The sequence below is a fragment of the Poecilia reticulata genome, linkage group LG16, assembly GCF_000633615.1.
Source record: "Poecilia reticulata strain Guanapo linkage group LG16, Guppy_female_1.0+MT, whole genome shotgun sequence".
NCBI lineage: Eukaryota > Metazoa > Chordata > Actinopteri > Cyprinodontiformes > Poeciliidae > Poecilia > Poecilia reticulata.
Genome location: NC_024346.1, coordinates 2,210,796 through 2,232,813, shown reverse-complemented (window position 1 = coordinate 2,232,813; position 22,018 = coordinate 2,210,796). Strand labels below are relative to the sequence as shown.

The 22,018-nt window shown below is 39.0% G+C and overlaps 1 protein-coding gene across 9 annotated transcripts in view; it reads right to left on the bottom strand.

Annotated features, from left to right (window-relative positions):
* Window positions 1-22,018, bottom strand: part of ntrk1 (neurotrophic tyrosine kinase, receptor, type 1) — a 45,762-nt gene that overhangs the window by 6,458 nt on the left and 17,286 nt on the right. For 7 of the 9 annotated variants that reach the window (XM_017309493.1, XM_017309491.1, XM_017309492.1 and 4 more), the window contains 12 exons: window positions 19,528-19,596; window positions 18,162-18,316; window positions 17,791-17,933; window positions 16,012-16,150; window positions 12,165-12,497; window positions 11,777-11,934; window positions 11,582-11,684; window positions 10,325-10,480; window positions 8,644-8,774; window positions 6,572-6,744; window positions 1,796-2,036; window positions 1,539-1,697 (listed from right to left, as the gene is read on the bottom strand). In XM_017309493.1, coding sequence (XP_017164982.1) covers window positions 1,539-1,697; window positions 1,796-2,036; window positions 6,572-6,744; window positions 8,644-8,774; window positions 10,325-10,480; window positions 11,582-11,684; window positions 11,777-11,934; window positions 12,165-12,497; window positions 16,012-16,150; window positions 17,791-17,933; window positions 18,162-18,316; window positions 19,528-19,596 — 1,960 coding nt within the window. The remainder of the gene's footprint in view (window positions 1-1,538; window positions 1,698-1,795; window positions 2,037-6,571; window positions 6,745-8,643; window positions 8,775-10,324; window positions 10,481-11,581; window positions 11,685-11,776; window positions 11,935-12,164; window positions 12,498-16,011; window positions 16,151-17,790; window positions 17,934-18,161; window positions 18,317-19,527; window positions 19,597-22,018) is intronic. The other 2 variants (XM_008430757.2, XM_017309496.1) reach the window with 2 other exon arrangements.

The window sequence follows — 22,018 nt, the reverse complement described above, 5'->3', positions numbered from 1 at the left end:
TCATTTAAAGGATAATAATTTGATTAATTCAAATCAAAACACGCACAGTAGAGTTTATGGAGTCATTACAGGCACTGAGAATGACTCTATGGGACAATTCTTCCAGTTAAAACAGTTTTTTATTTCCACCATCACCATGTTCTTGTTAAGGAGGAGGGATTGCTGCAAAGTGAATAAATACCTTTTGACAATTCAGGTAACTCCTGCCTATTTGTGGATTTTTTTGGGCAACTTAACTCCAGACTCACCTATTTCAATCTATTTGTTTTCTTAAATACATCATTTAAAGTGTATATATTTAGACGTGTGTGTTTGGTGAGTCCATGGCAAAAAAACAACAACAGACGAAATGGAAAATTAATTAACTTTTGTCCTTTTTTTAAAAAAAATTTAATAATCCATCCATTTTCTTGCACCCTTGTCCCTCAGTGGGGTCAGGAGGGTTGCTGGCGCCTATCTCCAGCTAGTGTACCGGGTGAGAGGCGGGGTCACCCTGGACAGGTCGCCAGTCTGTCGCAGGGCAACACAGAGACACACAACCAGGCACACACACACTCACACCTAGGGGCAATTTGGAGAGGCCAGTTAACCTGACAGTCATATTTTTGGACCGTGGGAGGAAACCGGAGTACCCGGAGAAAATTCACGCATGCACAGGGAGAACATGGAGACTCCATGCAGAAAGACCTGGGCCGGGAATCGAACCCAGAACCTTCTTGCTGCAAGGCAACAGCTCTACTAACTGCGCCACTGTGCAGCCCAAATTTAATAATAATAATAATAATAATAATAATAATAATCTGAAAACATAGTATAGTATGAGTTTATGGAGTTCATACGTTTATTTTTTGTACTTCCTTTCTCCTTTTTGAGCATGTTAAGATTATTGTGATACGAAAATATCTCTTTTGTATTCTTTGTTTATATCTATGCTATTTTATACTGCTACCATGTTCAAAGTAAATAAATAAAAATCCAGCTTTTGAAGCTGAGTTGCCTATAAAATGCTACGTGACACGACATTGGCTAGTCCAGACCAGCCAATCCAGGAGCTCGATTCATTTTCCCAGATGCTGATTGGCTGAACCCAGAGAGGAAGACTGTGGATGTTTTATTTGTGAGCTCTGTCTTAATGTGTAACAGTTTTAGGATCCCATCAACCGTGTCAAACTTCCTGATCAAAAGTGGATCTTTACTCCAACCTAGCTAAGTGAGAACCAGTTATTGTGCCAGATTTGGTGTCTTACCTCTGGAAACATAAAAAACACCATCAGTAGTTTGGAACAGCAACTGGTTTAAGGGGGAAAAACCCTAAAACAGTATGTGGTTACTGGTTTTACTGGAGATTTTTTCACTTCTTTTAGGGATAAACTAAAATACTGCTACCGTCATCCGAGCAGCAATTTCCTGTTTTTATCAAAATCAGAGCAACACACTCAGACCACCTTTAGAGTTGTCAGTAAGAACTGAAAATAATTTATATTCCACCAAACTGAACATTAAAAGTAAAATGTTCCACTAAGAAGCAGTTTATGTACCTCACTGTTGGACAGCTGGTACCAGGGCTGTTTGCCGTAGGTGAAGATTTCCCAAAGAACGACTCCGAAGCTCCAGATGTCGCTCTCCGTTGTAAACTTCCTGTACATGATGCTCTCCGGGGGCATCCAGCGGATCGGCAGCATCGTACGTCCACCAACCTGAGGATGGAGGACGAACCATCCAACAAAACACTTAACCGCACAGAAGAAATATAAACAGAACCGGCTAAAATGATGGTGGACCTCCAGACACGTACCCGGTAGTAGTCTGTGCTGTAGATGTCCCTGGACATACCGAAGTCTCCGATTTTCACCACCAGGCCTTCTCCCACCAGACAGTTGCGTGTGGCCAGGTCGCGGTGGACGAAGTGCAGCGACGCCAGGTAAACCATGCCTGAGGCGATCTGGGCGGCGATCTGCAGCATCTGGGGCAGAGTCAGCTGCCCCAGCGCGGGCAACTTGGACTCCTCCAGGATCCGAGCGTCCGGCCCGTGAGCTCTGTGGGGGGAAACGCAGAAGACAGGTTATGTTAGTTGTTTAAATCGGCAGAAATGTTTAGTAATGTCAACTGTTAACTTCAGTTGCTATATAAATGCTATTTATATCAAATATGACTAAAAGAAATGTGACTTTGTAATTTAGCGCCTTGAAACTGGGTCTGAAAGTCCGACTTCAGGAAGTCATCACAGCATCGCTCCTATATCAATGTTTTTAATCAGAGTTTCACTGATTAGTAGCTCTGCCATCTTGCTAATTGCTGTCGGCTAGTCTGAAGGAGCTGAATGGGGGAGTTGCTGCTTCATTTCATTTGAAAAAGGTGAGAGGGACAACTTCACTCAGCCTCATGGATGAGTAAAAATAACCGTTTTATTTAAAAGATTTACAATAATTTAGAAAAAGTGAACATTTTTAGATTATTCACATAAAGAATGAAGTTTTAAACCCTTTATTTCCATTATTTTTGATGACTTTCTGCTTATAGCTCAAGAAAACATGACATTTAAAAATATCATAAGAAATATTGCTTAAAGGTTGTTCCTTTCAAAATCTGCCAAACGCACCTCAGCTGTTCTTCAATGCACGTTGGGAACCTGTATATTAAAACACATAATAGCTACTGTTACATGTTTGTATTTTAAGAGCAGAATCTGAGAGCCGTAATAAATACAGACACGGTCATGTGGGCCCACATGGCTGAAGAACCTGCAGGTCCTTGTACTGATTCATCTACTATTGGCTGTTTATGATGATGAAAACACTCAGATTGGCCTCTCAGCGTATTTGTAATTACGGCACCAACCTTGGGTCACCTGAGGGACAATGACCTCAGCGAGCAATCTGCAGATTGAACACTTTTTCAGTCACATCCAGTCCGAGCCCCCGGAGCGCCGCAGACGTGGTCAGCACCGCCGCGCCACAATAAAGCCATTTAAAGCCGACGCTTAATAGAAAACACGAGGCTTGTAATACGCCCACAATTGATTTGCAATAATGTAATTCAGAGATGCAGAGCTCATTAACGCGCCGTTGTTTCTGCGGATCATGAACACCCACTCCGACATCCAACTGGCTAAATGAGCAAATCACAGCTGATGTGTCTCCATGTGTCATCCATCCATCCTAATCTCTCTCCTCTCCATATTACAAAGGAAGTTGTCTATACAATCACTATTAGTTTAACAGGCAGGTGGCAGGGTGGGAAAGCAGCTGCACCGTGGGGGCTCTCAAAGAACTCACCCACTCTGTTTTCTGGAAATGTGATTTCGAACCGTCCCTGAACATACATCTCAGAAAAAGCCTGTGTGAATGCACACACACGTGTGTGTTTTTTTGGACGGAGGGGTGGCGTGTGTTTTCATTTCCAGTCTGTCTCCTGTGCGATCTGTTTTAACCCCGTCTGCTCCGATACGTTCTCAAGGTGCCAACTGAGCTCTGATTGGTTCAAGTCCTTCTGTTGCTTTCTAAACCATTTATCAACATTTAAGCTTTTCTGTCAGTATGTAAAACAGCAAAAAGTCATTTTGTGCATGACCTCTCAGGTAATAAATCAGTTCAGCTACAGCAGACTTTTCTGCTTTTGCTCAAATGTTTTTCTTTTTTTTTATCAGTGTTTCTTAATACAGAAAAATCTTCTGAAGATTAAAGTCTATCATTTATATTAATACCGTTTCGCTAATAATGACGCTGCCTTCAGCCTTGACTTGTTCTGAATCCCAACCTGGAGCTTCAGGTTTATTTAGCTCTCACATTATGCAACCCAACATGAGCCGAGCAGATAAAATGATATTCCATCACTCTATCCTTGAAGCATAAACTGAGTCTAATTATTCAGAGGAGTTGAGATCTTTCTGGGCTCTGACTGACCTTCCTTGTACAGTTCTTGGGTTGAGAAAAAGGCAGATAACATTTCTGCTGATCCCACACATCCTGGACACAGTCTGTTTAGACTTTTAGCTTCAGGCGGCCCTGCAGAGGCAGTTTCTTCCCCCATAAAATGAAACTTAATAAAAACCTGACAGCCTGTGAAGTCAACAGCTCTTCTGGGAAACTAAGAAAAACACTTTTGCACAATCACAACAATTCTTCTCTATTTCTGTCTTTTTAAAAAAAAAAAAGTCTGCAAATACATACACATATTGTCCCTTAGTCCTAATTTTTATGTCGATTAAAGTTTTATATTTTCGCTTTATGGATGTGAACTGAGTGCTTGATAACTGAAGATGCTGATTCATCAAATGCAACAAATGCTTTCATCTATCAATAATCAATCATCTTTTAATATTTTTTTTTCTTTTATGTTACACATTACAAAGAAAAGATTTAAATTGGTTAAAAAAATCAGCAGGTTAGAAAAAAACTCAGAAATGATATTTTTCTAGCTTTATTTTATTGAAATGTGGCCTGAGTTCAGCAGTAAAGTGAATTTTGTTTGAAAACAAATGAAGCAAAATAACACAAAGACATGTGGGAATGTTTTTTCCACAAATGTGCCAAACAAAAGCTTTGTTTTCCCAAAAACATTTCCAAAATTCATAAAGATTAAGCTTCAGAAGAATCACAAATCTGATGAAAACCAAAGAAAAAATGAACTTGCATTTTTTTTTCCTTTCAAAGAATTTTATTTAACAAAACTATTCTGGGTCATCTGAAAAAAAATCAGCCAGTGTTTGGCATGTCTTCATTGCTAAAACACAAAATTGACACAAATTCAGATTCAGACACACATTAGTCTGATTATATATTTTATATATTTGTTAGATTTTCAGTCTAATTATCAGATCAATGCACTCGTTTCCTCAGGACATTCAGATTTAACTAAAAAAATCTGAAAAAGAGCAAAAAATGTCCAGTTTTTCCTCAATCAAATCCAGATGTCAAGAACAAAATAACAATAAATAGAGGCTGCTGTTCAAGGACAGAGGTTGTGTCTACTGTTTAAGAAAAATCTGAATATTACAAAAAAACATCACATATTTCTGAGTGGTTTTTTTAGCAACTTTTAAAGCAGCTATTTATGTTGAGAAAAAGACGAAACGCAGAGAGTTTCATTTGAAAGACGCGGTCAGAGGGAACCTGAGTGGATCCACGCCAGCGTGGGGCCTGCCATTACCTGCAGGAGAGTCTCAATGCATGAATCACATACATTAGAGCCGTGAAGGCTTGATATGTTAATGGAGCCGGTGTGTGATACAGTGATAAGTTGACAGGGAAAAATAAGAGAAATAAGAGCTAGAAACCAGGGAGCTTCAACTTTTGAAACGGCAACAAGAGCAAAGAAAACACAATTTATATGAAGCTCCTTTTTGCAATTGTGCCCAAATGAACCTTCAGTAGTAATTAACAAGAAACGAACAGCCTTTGGAAAGTTGCAAAAATTAAACCTCTATTCAGACAAACCTACTTTTAATTTAAAGGTCTTATTTACAGACAGAGCAATCAGCCGTTTGACCGTTTGCAGAGAAGAAAAGAATCAGCTGGAAAACGGAAACAGCCTTCAGTAAAATTTCAAACAATCTCCTCATTTCCTCTAAAATTAAAGTTGTGTATTTATATTTTTTTAACCTGGAAATTTAGAGCAAATATCAAGAGGATTCAAAATAAAAAAATGAACCAATATTTCACTTTATGATTATGTTACAGTATATCAACACGGTTAACCACAATTAACAGACAATGATGATATTTTAGAATCTGTTTTATTATTTTCTTTTTAAACAATAAGACAAATATCTTAATTTTCCATTTAAACATAGATTAAAATTGACAAAACAAGCTTTATTGTTTGGTTTCACTCATTTGGTCTGGATGCACTAGTTTGTTTTCATCTGTAAAATAATGAAATGTTTGATTTTTATTATTTTGCACGCAGAAAAAGAATCCTACTGAATTAAAGTGAAATTAGAAACCACTGACCACAAAGGAAGGACTTCAAAAGCCTGTATTTTATTGAGAAGTGTGGAAACACCTGTATGTCAAAGCTAATGCATGAAATATCAAATTTAAAACGGCAGAAAAAAGTAACTTTATGGTTAAAACTAATTTATTCTGTTTCTTTTCTGCTTCAACGCTTCAAAATGTTAGGACCAAATGATCCACTGTGACTCTATTAGTTATGTTTTGTGTGAAAAAGTCCATTGATCAGACAGAAAACATTCAACCTGCAGCCACAGAAGATTCTTTTGAGCTTTTTTTCCCTAAAGATTACAGTTAGGGGACTAATTTCTTCTTCATTCATTTAGCGACATTATTATTATTCCACCAATCCGCTCAGCCTTACTGTACATGATGAAAGGCATGATGGCTGTGTTCCACTTAGCTGCTTCAGATTCAGGCTCCTGTATTGTGAGAGCAGACTTACTGCTGGGAAACGTCCCTACTGTGCTTTTTCCCTCTCTGACACATTTGCCATGAAGGCGTTGCTGCTGCCTTTCATCCAGTACTTTTAGGGGTCTAACATTAAGCAGCATGAGGACCAACAGTTTGGGCGGCGGAGACTCGGCGGCCCACTGCAGAGGCGGGATGTGTGGCCTTACCGAAGGAAGCGGTTGAGGTCTCCGTGTCTCATGTACTCGAACACCATGGCCAGCGGCTCGCCGTCTGTGCACACGCCGTAGAAACGCACGATGTGTTGATGCTGCAGGACCGTCAGCAGCTCGGCCTCCCGCTGGAAGTCCTGCCGCGTCGACTCGTTGGCATCCTTCAGAGTCTGTGAACAAACAACCACAATAAGACGCTTTCTGTTACATCATAGTATTACTTGACCTTTTGCACTAATAGCATCATTTTTTGAGGGTGTTTTTTCAAATACAATCAAATAACACGAGAGTGTGAATGTGTTTATGTTTTAAGATCATTTAAAAGGTTAGTTTAAGCATTTTTACTTTGTGTTTTTGTGCACTGTCTGAATGAATTATCACAGAAAATACATACACTTATTACCAGGTCATTGGCAGATAAGTTGACTTTTGTGAATTCAATTATGAGAAAGATAAATGAATACATGGCTTCTATCACATTTAGCGTGAATAATACCTATTTTAGGATTAAACTATGTATTTAAAACGCTGCAAGCTAACTTGAAAATTATAATTTTTCAGTGAAATTGCAATAGAAATGTGTAAGAACATGCCACAAATCAGTGATGGAGTTTTAAGGCTAAAGAAAAAGTCTAAAGAAAAAATAAGATAAATTAGCAACACAATCCCCAGTGACAGCTCAGGTGGGGTAAACAGCTCTGGAGAATATTTACTGTTTTGACTTGTTTTACTTTGGGATTCCTCAGGGCTTTATTACTGGAACACTTTGACTTTATTACCTGATCATCAGCAAAACGGTTTGGGAATTAATAAAAGAAACTAAGAAAGTTTAAATTCTGCTGAAAGTTTGTGATCTACGGTCAGAACTGGTGGGAAACTGACATATTTCAATTTCACCACTGCTCGATTAAATTGATATGATTTGTTGAAATGAACTTATTTAAATTTAATCACCTTCTGTTCCTTGCACTGTTTTTCACCATAACTTATCCTGTTTCTGAGCCAAGAAAGCTCTTAAAATATTTTTAAAAAGTAGTTAAAAGATTTATAGGAAGAAACGCAGTCTGAACATTAAGGGAACGTTCCCAGAATGATGCCTTTCAACGCCTTGGCGAAGATGAGTAACGACGTATTGTAAGAGTTTACGTGTGATTAATGCACTGATAAATGAGAGCAGATGCGTATTCCATCATCTCCTTGTATAAATGTTTCCCTGTGTGGTTTTCATTAACCTGGTGTAACATGAGCTGGGTATAAAACCACCTGACAGCCTTTTAACAACGATGGCTCACTCTAAAACCACCAAGTATTATTCCAGCAATGCACTGGAGCAGGAAACAGCTTTAAAAGAAGAAGTTAAAGTCGACTTTTACTGGGTATTATACCTAAAGAAGTTATGTACTTATCTATATATCTGAAGAGATATAAATAAAGCAAGATAAGACTAATTTATGAATTTATTATTGCTAAGTTATCCAGTCTCAACTGGAATTGGGAACTTTTGTTCAAAATGTTCTACAATGCATGATGACTTAAAAAGAAAAAGTTTGCTCAAAATTTACGTGCCACCTGAATGAAAACATAAGACAGTATAAAGTTGTTAACTAATGTCCTGACTGTAAACATGAAGACGTTCAGGTGAGGAGCTTTTCACCTGAAACGAGCCGTTACGTAGCGTCACATTTATACTCCAGGAAAACTGGAAAAGATGGATTACTGTTAAGAAATTGCTAGACATTTTAATCAATTTATTAAAAAATAAAAAAAGGCTTCCATGTATTTTCTTTCAGGTCCGGAAGAAAACAACTGCACTTTTGCTTCAATGATCCTCTGAACCAGGATGCCATTCAGAGACGAATCAGGACTTCTGAACACCAACTGTAACTTTGTTGCAGCAGGAAAAGAAACTTTCTGTTTTCTTTACCACAAACAGCCTCTTTCCCGGCGACTCCTCTGCTCGGACCACATACTAACGGCTGACATTTTCACTGCTGCCGCAGATGTTTAGAGCACATTAGCTGTTAAATTGCCTCTGAAGCGGCGTAGGGGACGACGCAAGATTTCCTCACCTTAATGGCAACCAGCATCTTGTCGCTGTCGGGGCTGAGGTTCGCACACTCTGCCAGGTAGACTTTGCCGAACGCTCCTTCACCTAGCTCCCACTTCAACACAATGTCCTGCCGCTTAATGTGCTGCACACCTGCAACAACAAGAGAGAGACACAGCTGTGAGGGAACCGTTGCTGAGATCTGACGATCCAAGCCAAAGCAAGTTTTCATGAGCTACACTCTGGCTAAAGCCTGGAGCTGATATGTCCGAATGTTTTCAAACTTCCTCATCCTCACGGGGGAAAAGTACCGATGTATCCCCCAACTGTTGTTATACGTTTATCATCGTTAAATGTTTCAGATTATGAAATTCATTCAGATTATGTTTACAATTGATGATTTAATTTATTAGGAGATAAAAACTGATCCCAACCAACCAAGTCCTGTGTGAATAACTTGAATGTTTTTGCCACCAAACCAGCAACAACTTCCTTCAAGCATTTCTGAGACCTGTAAATTAGGGATTTTTTTTAATCTACTCTTCTTTGCAAAATTGTTTCAAGTCAATAACACTGTAGGGTTATTGACTTAATATCACTGATTGGAGCCACATTGGATTTCGTATCTGATCCTGAGGAAGCCAAATGTTACCACTGAAGCAGACAGGTCCGGTCTTTCACTCCCAGTCCAAGTTAAAACATGTTAAAACATACCACATGCAACTAACATTTCTAACTACAGGAACAATAATTAATAGCATAGCAAGCTAAATATCTAGGTTGTAGTTAAGTATTTAGTTAGCAAACTAAATATTTAACCTCAAAATAAATACTTAGTTGGCTCGCTAAATATTTAGTTTCAAACTAAATATGTATTTAGCAAGCTCAATATTTAGTTGATATGCAAAAATAACTTGCCAATAACCAGAAGTGGACTACCAAAGTAAAAGTTGGGTCTTGCGAATCTTTAATTAAACTCCTGCTACTGTGACTGATTCACTTCATCATTGTTTCTTTTCCTCTCAACAATTACAACATCTCAGTTTAAAAAGCAGGATGAGGCGCTTAAATGGCAACACAAACATTTACCAACGGATTTAGAGCAACAGAAGTTTATGCAGAGGTTCATAAAACCCTGCTTTTATTTTGATAGTGCAATTCTGGTTATTGGTATGTTAATTTGCATATTTGTTAAATATTTACCAAATATGCCAGCAGTTAAGTATTTTGTTTGGAGCCAAATGTTTAGTTTGTGAACTAAATATTAGTAGTACTGTAAGCAAACAGGTCCAGCTTCTCTCTGCCCAGCCACTTGGTCAGCTCTCCAGCTCCTGGGTTGATCAAATTTATGTCCACTTCATTATTTCACTCACATATGGCTGCTAATCACCACCCTAAACACATTTTATAACTGATAACTTGGACAAAATGCTAACAAAGGACATCATGAGTAAAAGGGATCAGGATGTTTTTTCGTTTCAAGTCTAAAAGTGATTTTTTTTTACATTTTGACTCATTATTTCTTCTGAAGTATAAGCAGATTGCATTGAGAGTGTTCACACAGTCAGACAAAAACACACCTTGAGAATCCATCTAAACACCTTCAACACATCTCAGAAACTATTTACTAATGAATTAACCAGAGTTCTAATGAGAGCGAATGTATTTAATAGTTATTGAGCATAAATCGCACCGGCACTTACACATGTCTTTGTCCTTGATGATGCCACAGAAGTACTGCGGGTTCTCCACAAAACTTGATAAACCAGAGTCTTCGTCGGAGGAAGGCGGGCTGGTCCCGAAATTCATGAAGCGGAGTGAGACGGCCAGGTCATCCTCCTTACCGAGAACTGATGAGCCTAATGAAGCACAAGAGACAAGCATGGCTGACGGATCCATGACACCTAATCAGTCTCCAACCTCTTTTGATTGCAGCAGCCAACAAAAGAAGCAATTCTGGCCCAATTTTTCCCTTCTGAAGGACAAACATACTCCACTACCAACTTGGCGGCCCAATTGTTGGTGCCATGGTGACAGATGATGACAAGCTCTAATAATCACCATCATCAACCATGCAGCAATCAGGCCACATTGAACTAGGGGAAAAATGACCATACAGGAAGCCTGGATGGTTAGCAACACCTGACTATGGCAAAGTATTAAAAGCCAAACAAGTGGGACCCAAATTGTGAAATCCACTCAGCAAGGCAAACCACAGAACCCCCAGAGTCCAAAACAGAAGAAAATGGAACAACAACGAGGGAGCCCAGAGGAGATGGAGGGAAGGAAAGAGGGAGCACGGTCCACTTAGGCAATCAGGCACACTTAGGAGCTCTGAGTGAGGAGAGAAAAGGGTGGGGTGTCCACACGGAGCTAGCTTTTCCTCCATCCATCCATCCATCCATCCATCAATCCATCCATCGTTTTTAATGGCTCTCACCACGTGGCGGTGGGCAGCGGAGGTCTACGCTGTAATTAAGGCACTTTGCCCAACAAACAAACAGCAGTTGCCTGTGTGCAAAGTTACATCACAGTGCAAGGCTGTATTAGTCCATTATGTCCCAAAAAAACACAACCATCTCTGATTCCAAACTGTAGCTCTGTGGAAACTCTGAGCAAAAACCTGAGGAAAAATTGTAACTTTGAAGAACGAGAACAAATTTCACGGCAACAGAACGAGACATTTGTTTACGTCTAACAAAATGTTATAAATCTGTTCACTGATCAAAAATTAAACATTGAATTTATGAATTATGCATTTCAGGAAATTATAACATTAACTTATTGTAAAAAAAATATATATATGTATGTTTTAAAAATGGCTGTGTATTTTTATGTGCTGTGGGCTGTTTTAGTAGAGAAACAAATAGAAGTACATAATGTGAATTTTGCATAACAGATCCCCTATAAGGTGTCAACATGTGGTTTTTACTGTCTTGCAATTTAAAGAACCCACTTACGGTGAATACCAAACTTGGTTTGCTGACCACACTTGTTAATGATCAAAACTGTGATGAGCAGAAAGATGCAGGTGAACACAGCGAGGCCCACAGCAACAGAGACCTGCCGAACACACAAGTTACACAAAATAAACGGGCCTGGTCTAAATCTAAAAAGGCTCTTATGTTCTCAGCGAACATGATGGAGACACATACCACAAACACCCGACTCTCTGAATTCTCTGTAATGTCCACGACCGGTTTGTTTGATGGACCTGAGAGATAAAATACACAGGAAGTTAGTACTGAGAAGATATACAGAAACTTTAAGGAGTCATCGTCAGTTGAGAACTTACTTGGATACCCATTAGAGACTAGCATGAGGGATGCAAGAGAATATAAAACATATTTAATGCAAAATAAACTTAAGATTGGTAGACCAAAAATTAAAAAAAAAACTCAATAAATGGTGTTATAGTTGGAGGCACAAGATTAAAGCAAATCTATGAATATATGTGATGCTGATTATCTAGTTTTTGTTTGACTCCAATACAGCTGTTAGTCCAGATCGATCATCAGTCACATTGTTTTTACAGGAACTCACCAATAATGATCCCCTCAGGATCACCTTTATCAAAAGGATTTTCCATAAACATCCCGAAAGCCGTGGCATTTTCCCCTCCGAGCTCGTTCACCGCAACCAGAGTGTAGTTTCCGTTGTTCATGTGGGTCGGCTTGTTTAAGGTTAGGCAGCCGTGCTTCACTGACCCGTCGTTCGAGTCCGGGATGTACTGTATGAAGATGAAGTTGTTTTTTCTGTACGGTTCTCCATTGAAGAACCAGGAGATGTGCGTGTTAGGATTCCCGTCCACAGCGAACGGGAAGCACCAGTGGTGGTGTTTCACGGCGTCCTTGAAGAAGATGATTTTGGCTGGAACTGCAGGTTCAGGTGAGGTGGGAGACAGAAATACATTTTTATCAATCAATCTTTATTCCAGACCAAAAAGGTCCATAAAAAAAGGAAATAAGAGAAAAATAATAAAATTAAAATAAAATAAAAAATAAATAAAAAAACATGACATTCACTGAGTCACAAATAAATGATGACACCAATGTTTCCACAATCTTGAGAAAAATCTCACTGTACTAAAAACAGGATTTACTAAAATTGCAATTATATTATTGCATGACACAGAAAATCTACCCATACATCTATCTATACATGAGATTCCTGAGCACAGCTGTGCATGTGGGAACATCATTATGTACAAACATATGGCTAGCACTGCTCCATCTAGGCACTCTGAGTAGGAGCCTCATGCCGTCATTGTAGGCCACATAAAGTTTCTGCAGGCTACTTTTGTTGTATCTTCGCCACAGATGGGCCGTGTAAAGTGAAGTGCAAAAAGCTTTAAAAAGAGCTATCTTCACAGAGGATGAACACTCTTACTTTTATCCACTCTTATTTCTTTATACTTTAAGTCATTTTGAGAGAATTTGTTCAACACTTTTCCAGATTTCCTGATGACGTTTCATGGTTGTTTTTGGACTTAAAATGTTCTGGCTCTTCAGCTGGTGCAAGTTTATTTTAGATTTTCAGAGTTTTCCGTTTGTTAAGCAAAGAGACGCTCAATAAAACTCCTATTCTTATAGTTCAACCACCATTTAAATGAATTAAGACGGTGGAAACAGTCTTAGCAGTAAGCTAATGTACAGTCTTCTTCTTGATATTTATTTGCGGCAAAAAACGTGAAGTAGCACTACCGCCACCTACAGGTACATGTAGTCTTCGGATACAGCTAATCAAAGCTAACAGGGGAGTCGGCAGGTTGAGTGGCATTTTGACTTCCTATATCAGTTTCATAAGTTAAATTATCTATTGAATATTTTAAATATGCTATATAAAAAAATGCAACTTTTCTGCAATTAATTTAAAGTTATGTTGGACAGAAAAATATTGAAACATGAATAGGGCGTAAATTGAACTGTATAGCTAAACTAACTGGAGAACAACACATTAAAATGTATTAAAATTCAGCATGAGTGTCCTTCCAAATGCCTGAAATTAAATACTTTACTGAGCTTAATATCAATCCCGGATGTCAGTTTGTTTATAGTGATATTACACAAAAATTTGAATTTCATCTTGAGGCAGATTGTTGCAAAAATGTCACAAATACACTTTTTTTTTTTTTTTACCAATTATTACTCAATTAATCTATTTTAAAGTTAAAAAAAAAACACAGTTGAAATCTTGTTGAGTACCTCAGGTTCTGATTCAGGTTTCCAGATATAGCTTTCCAATACTTTTCGTCTGCTGTAAATTTAGTCACTGATAAACAGTTGCACAGAGCTGTAAATGTTTCCATTACTTTATCATCCAGAACACAGTTGCACGCTGTTCGTTCCCTCCGAGTTTCCATGAATCGATGCTCTCCATCTGAACTGCAAACCTTTGACGACCTGCCATGAATAATAAATCCTGGTCGTCGTCGTGCTCCCAACCACAAAATCTACCTGGAAGCTCTATGTCTATGCCTCCTGGACTAGAAGTTACAGGAAATGGCCCCATTTAGATCGAACGCAACCATCAAGTGCAGAGACCCTTCACTCCGCCCTGGAGATTGTGCTGCTCTTAACCTGCAACTCTGACCCGGAAAGTGCTGTTAAAAGGGGGATACTGGCCCATGTGCCCCTTTACTTTACTGCACTGCAGCGGAAATTACTGCTATTTATCATATTTGACTAATCATTCACTGAAAGTCTCTTCTGATCTTAAGCTACAGGGGATAAAATAAAGGCTATTATTATATTTAATTTAGCTGCTGCTTGTCACACCTCATTTCATATTTAGACAATGAGCTAATTTAGATGTGCCACAATTAATTTGGGAAAAATTCCTGTCACAGTTAAGCACGACTGACTCACTTCAATCTTTGCTCATGTCAACTTTTCATCACCGTTTTTTTTTTTTTCCTTTTGACATTTACAATATTTCAGCTTAAAACATACATCAACAGTGACTACACCAGCTCACTTTAGGAGTTTATATAGACTCAGCTTTATTTTATCAACAAGTGAATTTTTGTACATCATCTACACATTTACTTCTGAGCTAAATATTTAATTTAAAGCTAAATATGTAGCTTAACAACTGCCCAGAGGGCATTTAGCTCGTCCAGGAGGGCAGATCTTTCTTGGTGGGCAAACCCTCTGACTGAATATCCAGCCAGAGTAGCATCAGAAAGTGCTACAGAAAGCATGTATTGTGAAAGATGTTTGCATATATTTGATCCTGTAAGCATACATTTAACTCTTTATATATATTACAACTAAATCAAACTTATTTTTTTTAAAAATCATGAAAGTTAGGTGCTGCATAATCCTTCCAAAGTGATAAGATGTATAATATATAATTAAAACACTAAAATTATGATATTTGTGTCCGTAGTGAGTTTGTGTTAACTCCATGCTTTGAGAGTGACGCTGCAACTCAGAGCAGGGATGCTATGAAAAGAAAGCCACATGTGTAGCATGAATCAATGGCACGAGGAGCCACTCAGCAATAAACTCCCACTGTTCTGGGAGGTAATTAGAAGTAATTAAAGGGCCAGCGGTTAACGAGTGTCTGTCCACCATTGGGCCTCATGTTGATGGATTAGCAGCACTAACGCATTTACAGACTGCCAATCACCGTGGAAGAAGCGGTTTTCCGGAGTTGGGAGGGAAAAGTCCATTAGCACCAGCTTAAATCAGATCTGAGGGCGGGTTATCCGCCCCATTTTCCTGAAGTTCATTATCTGTCCCTTGATGCTCATACAGCTGATTGGCGCCCCCGTCGTTTTGGCTTTATTTTCTAATGAGTGTCATTGAGTTGGAGATATATGATATTGTTTGGGTCGTATTTGCAGTAATGTATTGCTAATGCACCTGACTGTCTTCTGTGGGGCTACTGGCTGCTGTCGCTCCTTGGTGTTGCTCACCGTCCAGATGCACTAATGCATCTGAAAGTGGAAAGCAGCAGCAGACCCTCAGAGTCAAGCTCCATCTGTAATTTAAAAGTGCAGAATAGATAAGGTGGTGGAGTTCTTAAAGAGCAAGATGAGGTAAGTTCACCTTCCTTTGTCCCCTTATTGGATCCCTACATTAAACGCCAAGCTGTACCTGCAGCACCTTCACTCATATTATTTTAACACTTCTCACCAGTCTCCGGTTTGAGTGGCAGAGGACAGAGAGCTCCATTAGAAGCATGGTGCGTACGTACCCATATTTGTAGAGGAGGCATTTAGAAGAAATCAGCGCAGTGCATTTTTCTTTTCTACAACCGTCCACCCCGCCTGCACAACAAAATGATCCCAGTGTGCTCTCGCCCTCGCCTCCATTAAGGCCGGCGACTTGCATTGAGCTCGTGAGCTTTCAGGAGCGCAGCGCTTTATTTCGCAGGCACTTACACTCAATGTCCAATTGCACCATCCCCTCGTTGGGCCCAGCTTGGTTCTCGGCCTCACATGTCAGGTTGTGCATGTTGTCCTTGAAGGAGACGTTGGTGAGAAGAAGCACCAGAGTTAACGTGGAGCCCGTGATTATCTCCTGCAGTAATCAAATGACACAGAGTCATAAAGACATATGGGTCACAAAGTTGTTCAAGAGAAATATTCATATGGAAGTGGTATGTATAAATATGCATATTTAGTTACTGTGAAATTTATTTTGTTCTGACAGCAGCAGGAGAAAGAAGTTACAATAAAAACATTTTTCTGTAACTGAATTACAAAAGACGAATGTTGCTTTTTGGGTTATACCATGTTTTAATATTACTGATTAATAATTACCTTGAACTTTTAACCTGCACCCTCTGCGATTTAAGCCCCAAAACACGACTTCAAGCAATGTTGTTGTTGTTTTTTTCATTAAAATTTGTACATTTCTATGAATGTAAGTTTAAGTTATTTTCTACATAACAATTTGTTCCAAAGTGTGGATGTACTGCCCATCTGAAGTCTGTTTTCTTTTGCACATTAATGTTGTCTACCAGTGTGCTACTTTGCATAAAATCTTAAATATGTTTATTCAATTATTTGTGATAGTTGTATGTATTTATTGTATTGTTTTGTCTTAGTTGTACTGTATGCAGCCTTGTTCACTTTTCTAAGTCAATTTTCTCCCAATGAGTAACCAATTATCTTACCTTATCTTATTAGAAACAGCTTTAGCAACTAATCTTAAATGCACCATTTTTCATACGATTTAAAATACAAGGTCAAGGTTTTTTGTTTGCAAATTTCTGGAATCAGCTTCACTGAGGGAACATATTTTCTGCACATTGTATTAGCTAAAGCCATTCTGACCAGATTAGGACTGTTCAGGATGATCTAGAGTCCTGATAGCATGTACGAGTTCTCTGAATGTCACTTCTGAAGTCTGTTAGCATAGTTTCTGTGCATCAGGGTTCAGAGTGATGCACAGAAGAAGAGCGGTTGCAGCTGATCCACTGGGCCTCTTTGAGGGCACATGCAAATCTGTGTGGCTTAGACATCAGAGAGCATAAAACTGGACTGGCCACATTGGCCTCATGCCAGGGCTACAACCTCATGAGACCCACAATGGGTTGGCAGCGCCCCAAGTACGTGATTTTACTGCTCTTGGCACCAGAGATGATAAATGCAACATGGCTGGTCAATGCTCTGACTTCCCCTGATAAAGAATCTCATCATGCAGTTACAATAAAAAAAGCTATCATGTTCTTGGTGATAAGTTATGCACCTCGGTCTTTGAACATGGAGTCCGGCATATGATGAAGTCCCTTCAACAGTAGGGCAAAAAAGAGCACAACCCTACAAGTTGCTCCCAGTACTGGATGTGCTGGTTGCTGGGAGACTGAAGCTAAGTTTTCAGGCTAGATATACACGCTACCTGTAGCAGCCAAGCTGAAAGTTGGTAGAGGACCAGAAATGCATTCCACAGATCGCTACAAATTAAAGAAAACATTGCTTCTCCTAGAAGCAGCATTATTCTGGTAGGGCTTGGAAAGCATCACTGAAAAATCTATTGACTAACATGAAAGCAGCTGCATCATAATTGGTTAAAATGACATTTTCAGGTATTTAGCCACATTAAATTGCGTGAAGTTTTCCCTTCCAGTTATTCTCTTCAATATTTCACTCCAAAACTGAATTCAACAAAGCTAGCAGTACCTTGCATAAATACAATGTCCTAAAAATCCTTCCTACCTGGACAGTAAAGTTAGATGCAAGTTCTTTCGTTTGCCACATCACTTTGGGGGTGGGACTTCCTATCACATGGCATTCGAACATGAGGTTTCCTCCTTCTCTGGTCGTCAGTTGTGGTGCGTTAATGGTCACCTCAGGCAAACCTGGGATCAGCACAGGAAGCAGGATGAGCATGGATTAGCACTGTCGTGGCAAACTGGAAAATGTTTTGAAACACAAATAATTAATATTCTGAAGTGTACTGGATTAGGGCTTGTGATTTTACGCAATGAATGATCAAACCCACCATCAAAGGTTAAATAGCTTCATTCCCACATGGTGCGATTACCACAAAGAGAAATGTGAAGCATCAGAATGAAAACACAACTCACTGCAATTATCGATCACCAAAGAGCTGAGGGGAAATTCCTCATCGTTGGACAAGCAAAACAGCATTTGGCTGTCGATGTCGCCACGATCCTCGTTCTGCCATTGCTGCAGCCAGAAGAGGTCACATGAGCAGATGAGAGGGTTGTCCCTTAAAATCCTGAAAAATAAAACCACACAAACAGGTGGTGGCTTCAGATTTGACAAACAAGAGCTCAAACAACTAAATGTTTTCCAGTAACCTCATCCATCCATCCAACCAACCACCCAGATATCCAGTTTCTCCTGGGGAATACCAAGGTGTTTACTGATCTGAAGGTCTTTCCAGGAAGACCTGAGTCTCCACCAGAGTTTACTGCCAACATACTCAAAATAAAGCATTCAGGTAGCATCCTACTCAGAACCTCAAACGAGGCTCCAATCCGACTCACCATCTCCATCCTCCCACCAGTTATATAGCCAAGACGTCAGAATCCTGTTCCTCCGCTTGAAGTAGAGACTCATGTCTAACTAATAAGGAGCATTCTGCCTTCATCACCAGAAAGAAAGATGGACAACAGACTATAATCCACTGACGGAGAAACCATTTTCTCTCTGGACTTGTTTGATCAAAGGTGTTTCAAAGATTTCTCCAAATGACAATTGAACCTCAGATCCAGTAGAAGCAACTATTATCCAATAGTTCAGATCTTTACGTTGCCTTTTTCATGGCAGTTTGCTTGTCCAGTTAAAGAGAGTTTGTGGACTGGTCCTGTGAGTCGGATGCCAGATTTGATTTTACAGGTCATCTTTTTTTTATGACCAAAGCAAGAGCTCTGACGTGTTGGTGGGGTTGGATTCTTTTAGGATTCCCCTTCATCATCAAGCTTTTTGTGGCGTTCATGGACAGGATCTCAGGCTGTAGCTGGTTTGGGAAGTTCTGTGTCTCATTCAGTCTCTTTGCAGATGACATGGTTTTGTTAGCATATTTAAGCCATGACCTTCAACATGCACTAGACTGATCTGAAGTGAGATGCCTTTTTATCACTTAATGATTCAAATGTCTGTGATGAACTGGTGACCTGTGCAGGGTGAACCATGCCTGTGGCCCAAAGGCTACTGGAAACAGGCACCAGCTCTCCTGTGATGCTGCACAGATAAGAAGATATGAAAAATGGATGGATGGAAGAAAGTAAAAAGAAACAACATCTTTGGAAATTTCTCATCAACCAGTAATCCCTTAAAAATTACAAGAATGTCTCACTGTTTGGAGGGAAATTAAAAAAGGCATGGATAGTTTGGTAGAGTCAATTTTACATTCACAAGTAATAAATGTTCTGACACCTTGAGTCAGGTTCAGTTTAACTTTTGCAGAATTTGAAGATGACTCACAGGTTGAGCAGAGGCAGAAAATGAAACACTCTCCAGCTGATGTGCTCCAGAAAGTTCGACGCCAGGTTCCTGCAAAACAAAGCGAAAAAACGCAAAAGCTTGTACAGTTCATTAAACAAAACTGCTGCAAGTTATGATTCTGCCTGCACATATCAGCCATTTCAAAGTGGAGCAAGAAAGAAAAAGATCAACTGAAAGAGCCTTATTTTCCTCTTTTTAATTCTTCAACATTTGCTTCCTTGTGGGTTTCACAAGAAATATAAATTTTTCCAAGAAGACAAACTGAAAGGAGCGAGCTCTGTCATGTTTTTTCAACTCTGGTTCTGTGTAGAAGTCAAGTCAAGCTGGGAGCTGATTGCTTACCTTCAGAACAATGTGTACCTGCTTTGAATTACACTCTGTGGAAAACGTTAATGCATCCAAATTGGTTCTGATCAATTACCCCGGCAAGTACTTCACACCGGCCGGGACCAGCGCTCATGAGCCCACCGCAGCACACCTCCGTTCACTGCTCAGTGCATTAGGTAATTAGTCCTCAGTCACAAACAGTTCTTGGTAGAGTAACGCTGTTCTGCTGCAGAACTGCGTTTGGAAAAAAGTCCATCTCGAACTTTAATCATGACTCAAATATGTCAGCAATAACGCAATGAACTCGGTGCAGTTGATTGTTCCGAGTTTGAACATAAAAATTCAACCTTCTGAATGCAAATGAAATGTAACAGCAATGTTTATACCTAATACGAATTCATAATGCTGACGCTACAGGAGTAAATTCATCACTTTTCACTACTTTACTTCTCAATTTGTTTTGTTAAATCAGTAAAGATACAATTGTTTGATATAAAATAGCAATTTAGCTCCAACTAGGTGATTCTCATGGAGTTACAAACTAGAAACTTGTAACAGAGGATGACTGAAGGATGACAGGATTCTCTTCATCCTTCAAAACTTGTATCAGTTTTTGTAGGATTTAATTTATTCCTATTTATGAATTTTTAAGCTAGAATCATATAAAAGTATCAAAGAGTTGCTATTTTTCAGCATTGAAAAATATACTAATAATTAAGGCCAAAACATTTGCTTCAAGACTATTTTTCATATTAGAAATGTTAAAAAACATAAAATCAGATTCTTTTTTAAAATAAATTGTTTTAAAGCAAATTAGGTTAGTTGACTTCATTACTGTAGTTATAACACATTTATCACTGTTTTTGTGACAAAAAAGCACAACATTGTCAGGATGGTCAGTGCTTTAAGTCGATAAAAATAAATGCTGGAACTCCTCTTAAAGTCAGAATATATAAAAATATTATATGAAACTGCTATAAATGTCAAATGAGCTTAAGATTTAATGTTCTTTAGTTCAAGTTCTGAATTTCTCTGATTATTTTCATTATTAAATTTGTCTTCACAAAACAACATTGGGGTCTTTGGGTCAGAACATATTATTAAAATTTAAATGTTAAACATTTTAATTTTTCCACATTCATAAAAATAAACTTTAAAAAATATTTTAAAAAAGACACCATGAACTCATTCACTGGTTACCTGCACTAACCTTTCAGTTTAACAGTTTAGTCATTATTTCTTTTAGTTTCTTACTTTAAAAATCCAAAATACATTTAGGTTCAGTTACTGAATCTTGATTCTTGGAGTATAAAATATAATACAACACTTTATCCTCAAGTGCTTCAATGGCCCAAAGATTGCAGTGTGAGCTTTTGGAAACATCATATTTGAGTCTGAAAACTTTAAAAAGGAAAGTTTGAAGGACTCCTGTAAGTGGAAAAAATAAAAAAGAGAGAGAGAAACACTGAAAAACCAACAGAAAACCTAAAATGTATAAAAAGAAAATCCAGCTGCTTGGGATAAAATTTTTGCCATCTTTTTGTCCTGCATATACATAATTTGTTAATGCGAAGAAAACATTTATTATTGTGCGTCTCTGGTGTTATTACTGACACTATGCCATGTATTTTTTGGGTCAATCCTCTCAGGCCACTTAAATATCATCACAGCAGAGCTCAAATGATCCTCAGACTTCGAGAGGCTGTAAATAAACCTCCCTCAGAAGATGACAGAAAGCCACACTGGGGAGCGCGCATGGAAACCAATACATAATCACTGTGACAGGGCCAAGGGTTCAATTATTTGTTTTCCTTGCTCCCAAAAGTTCATGTCAGACGGGTTAGCCGTTGGGGCTTATCCATTACCGGCTCGATTCCTCCTCCAATCCACAGGGGGAGAGCGGAGCCGGGAATAGCAGCTCCATCTCTTCCTGCAGAAATGTTACCAAATCTGGGAGGTTTGAGTGTAGATCAGCGCAGAAGGAGAAGATGATTTAACCAGCTCAGTGTTTTTAGCTTGGGTTCAGACCTTCCTAATCTTATACATACATCCATCTCAGAAACCCCCACACTTCCAGCCAAGCCTGGCTGGCCCCTCTCCCACAGTGAAATATTGATTAAGTGATAATGGACCCTTAGTGGAG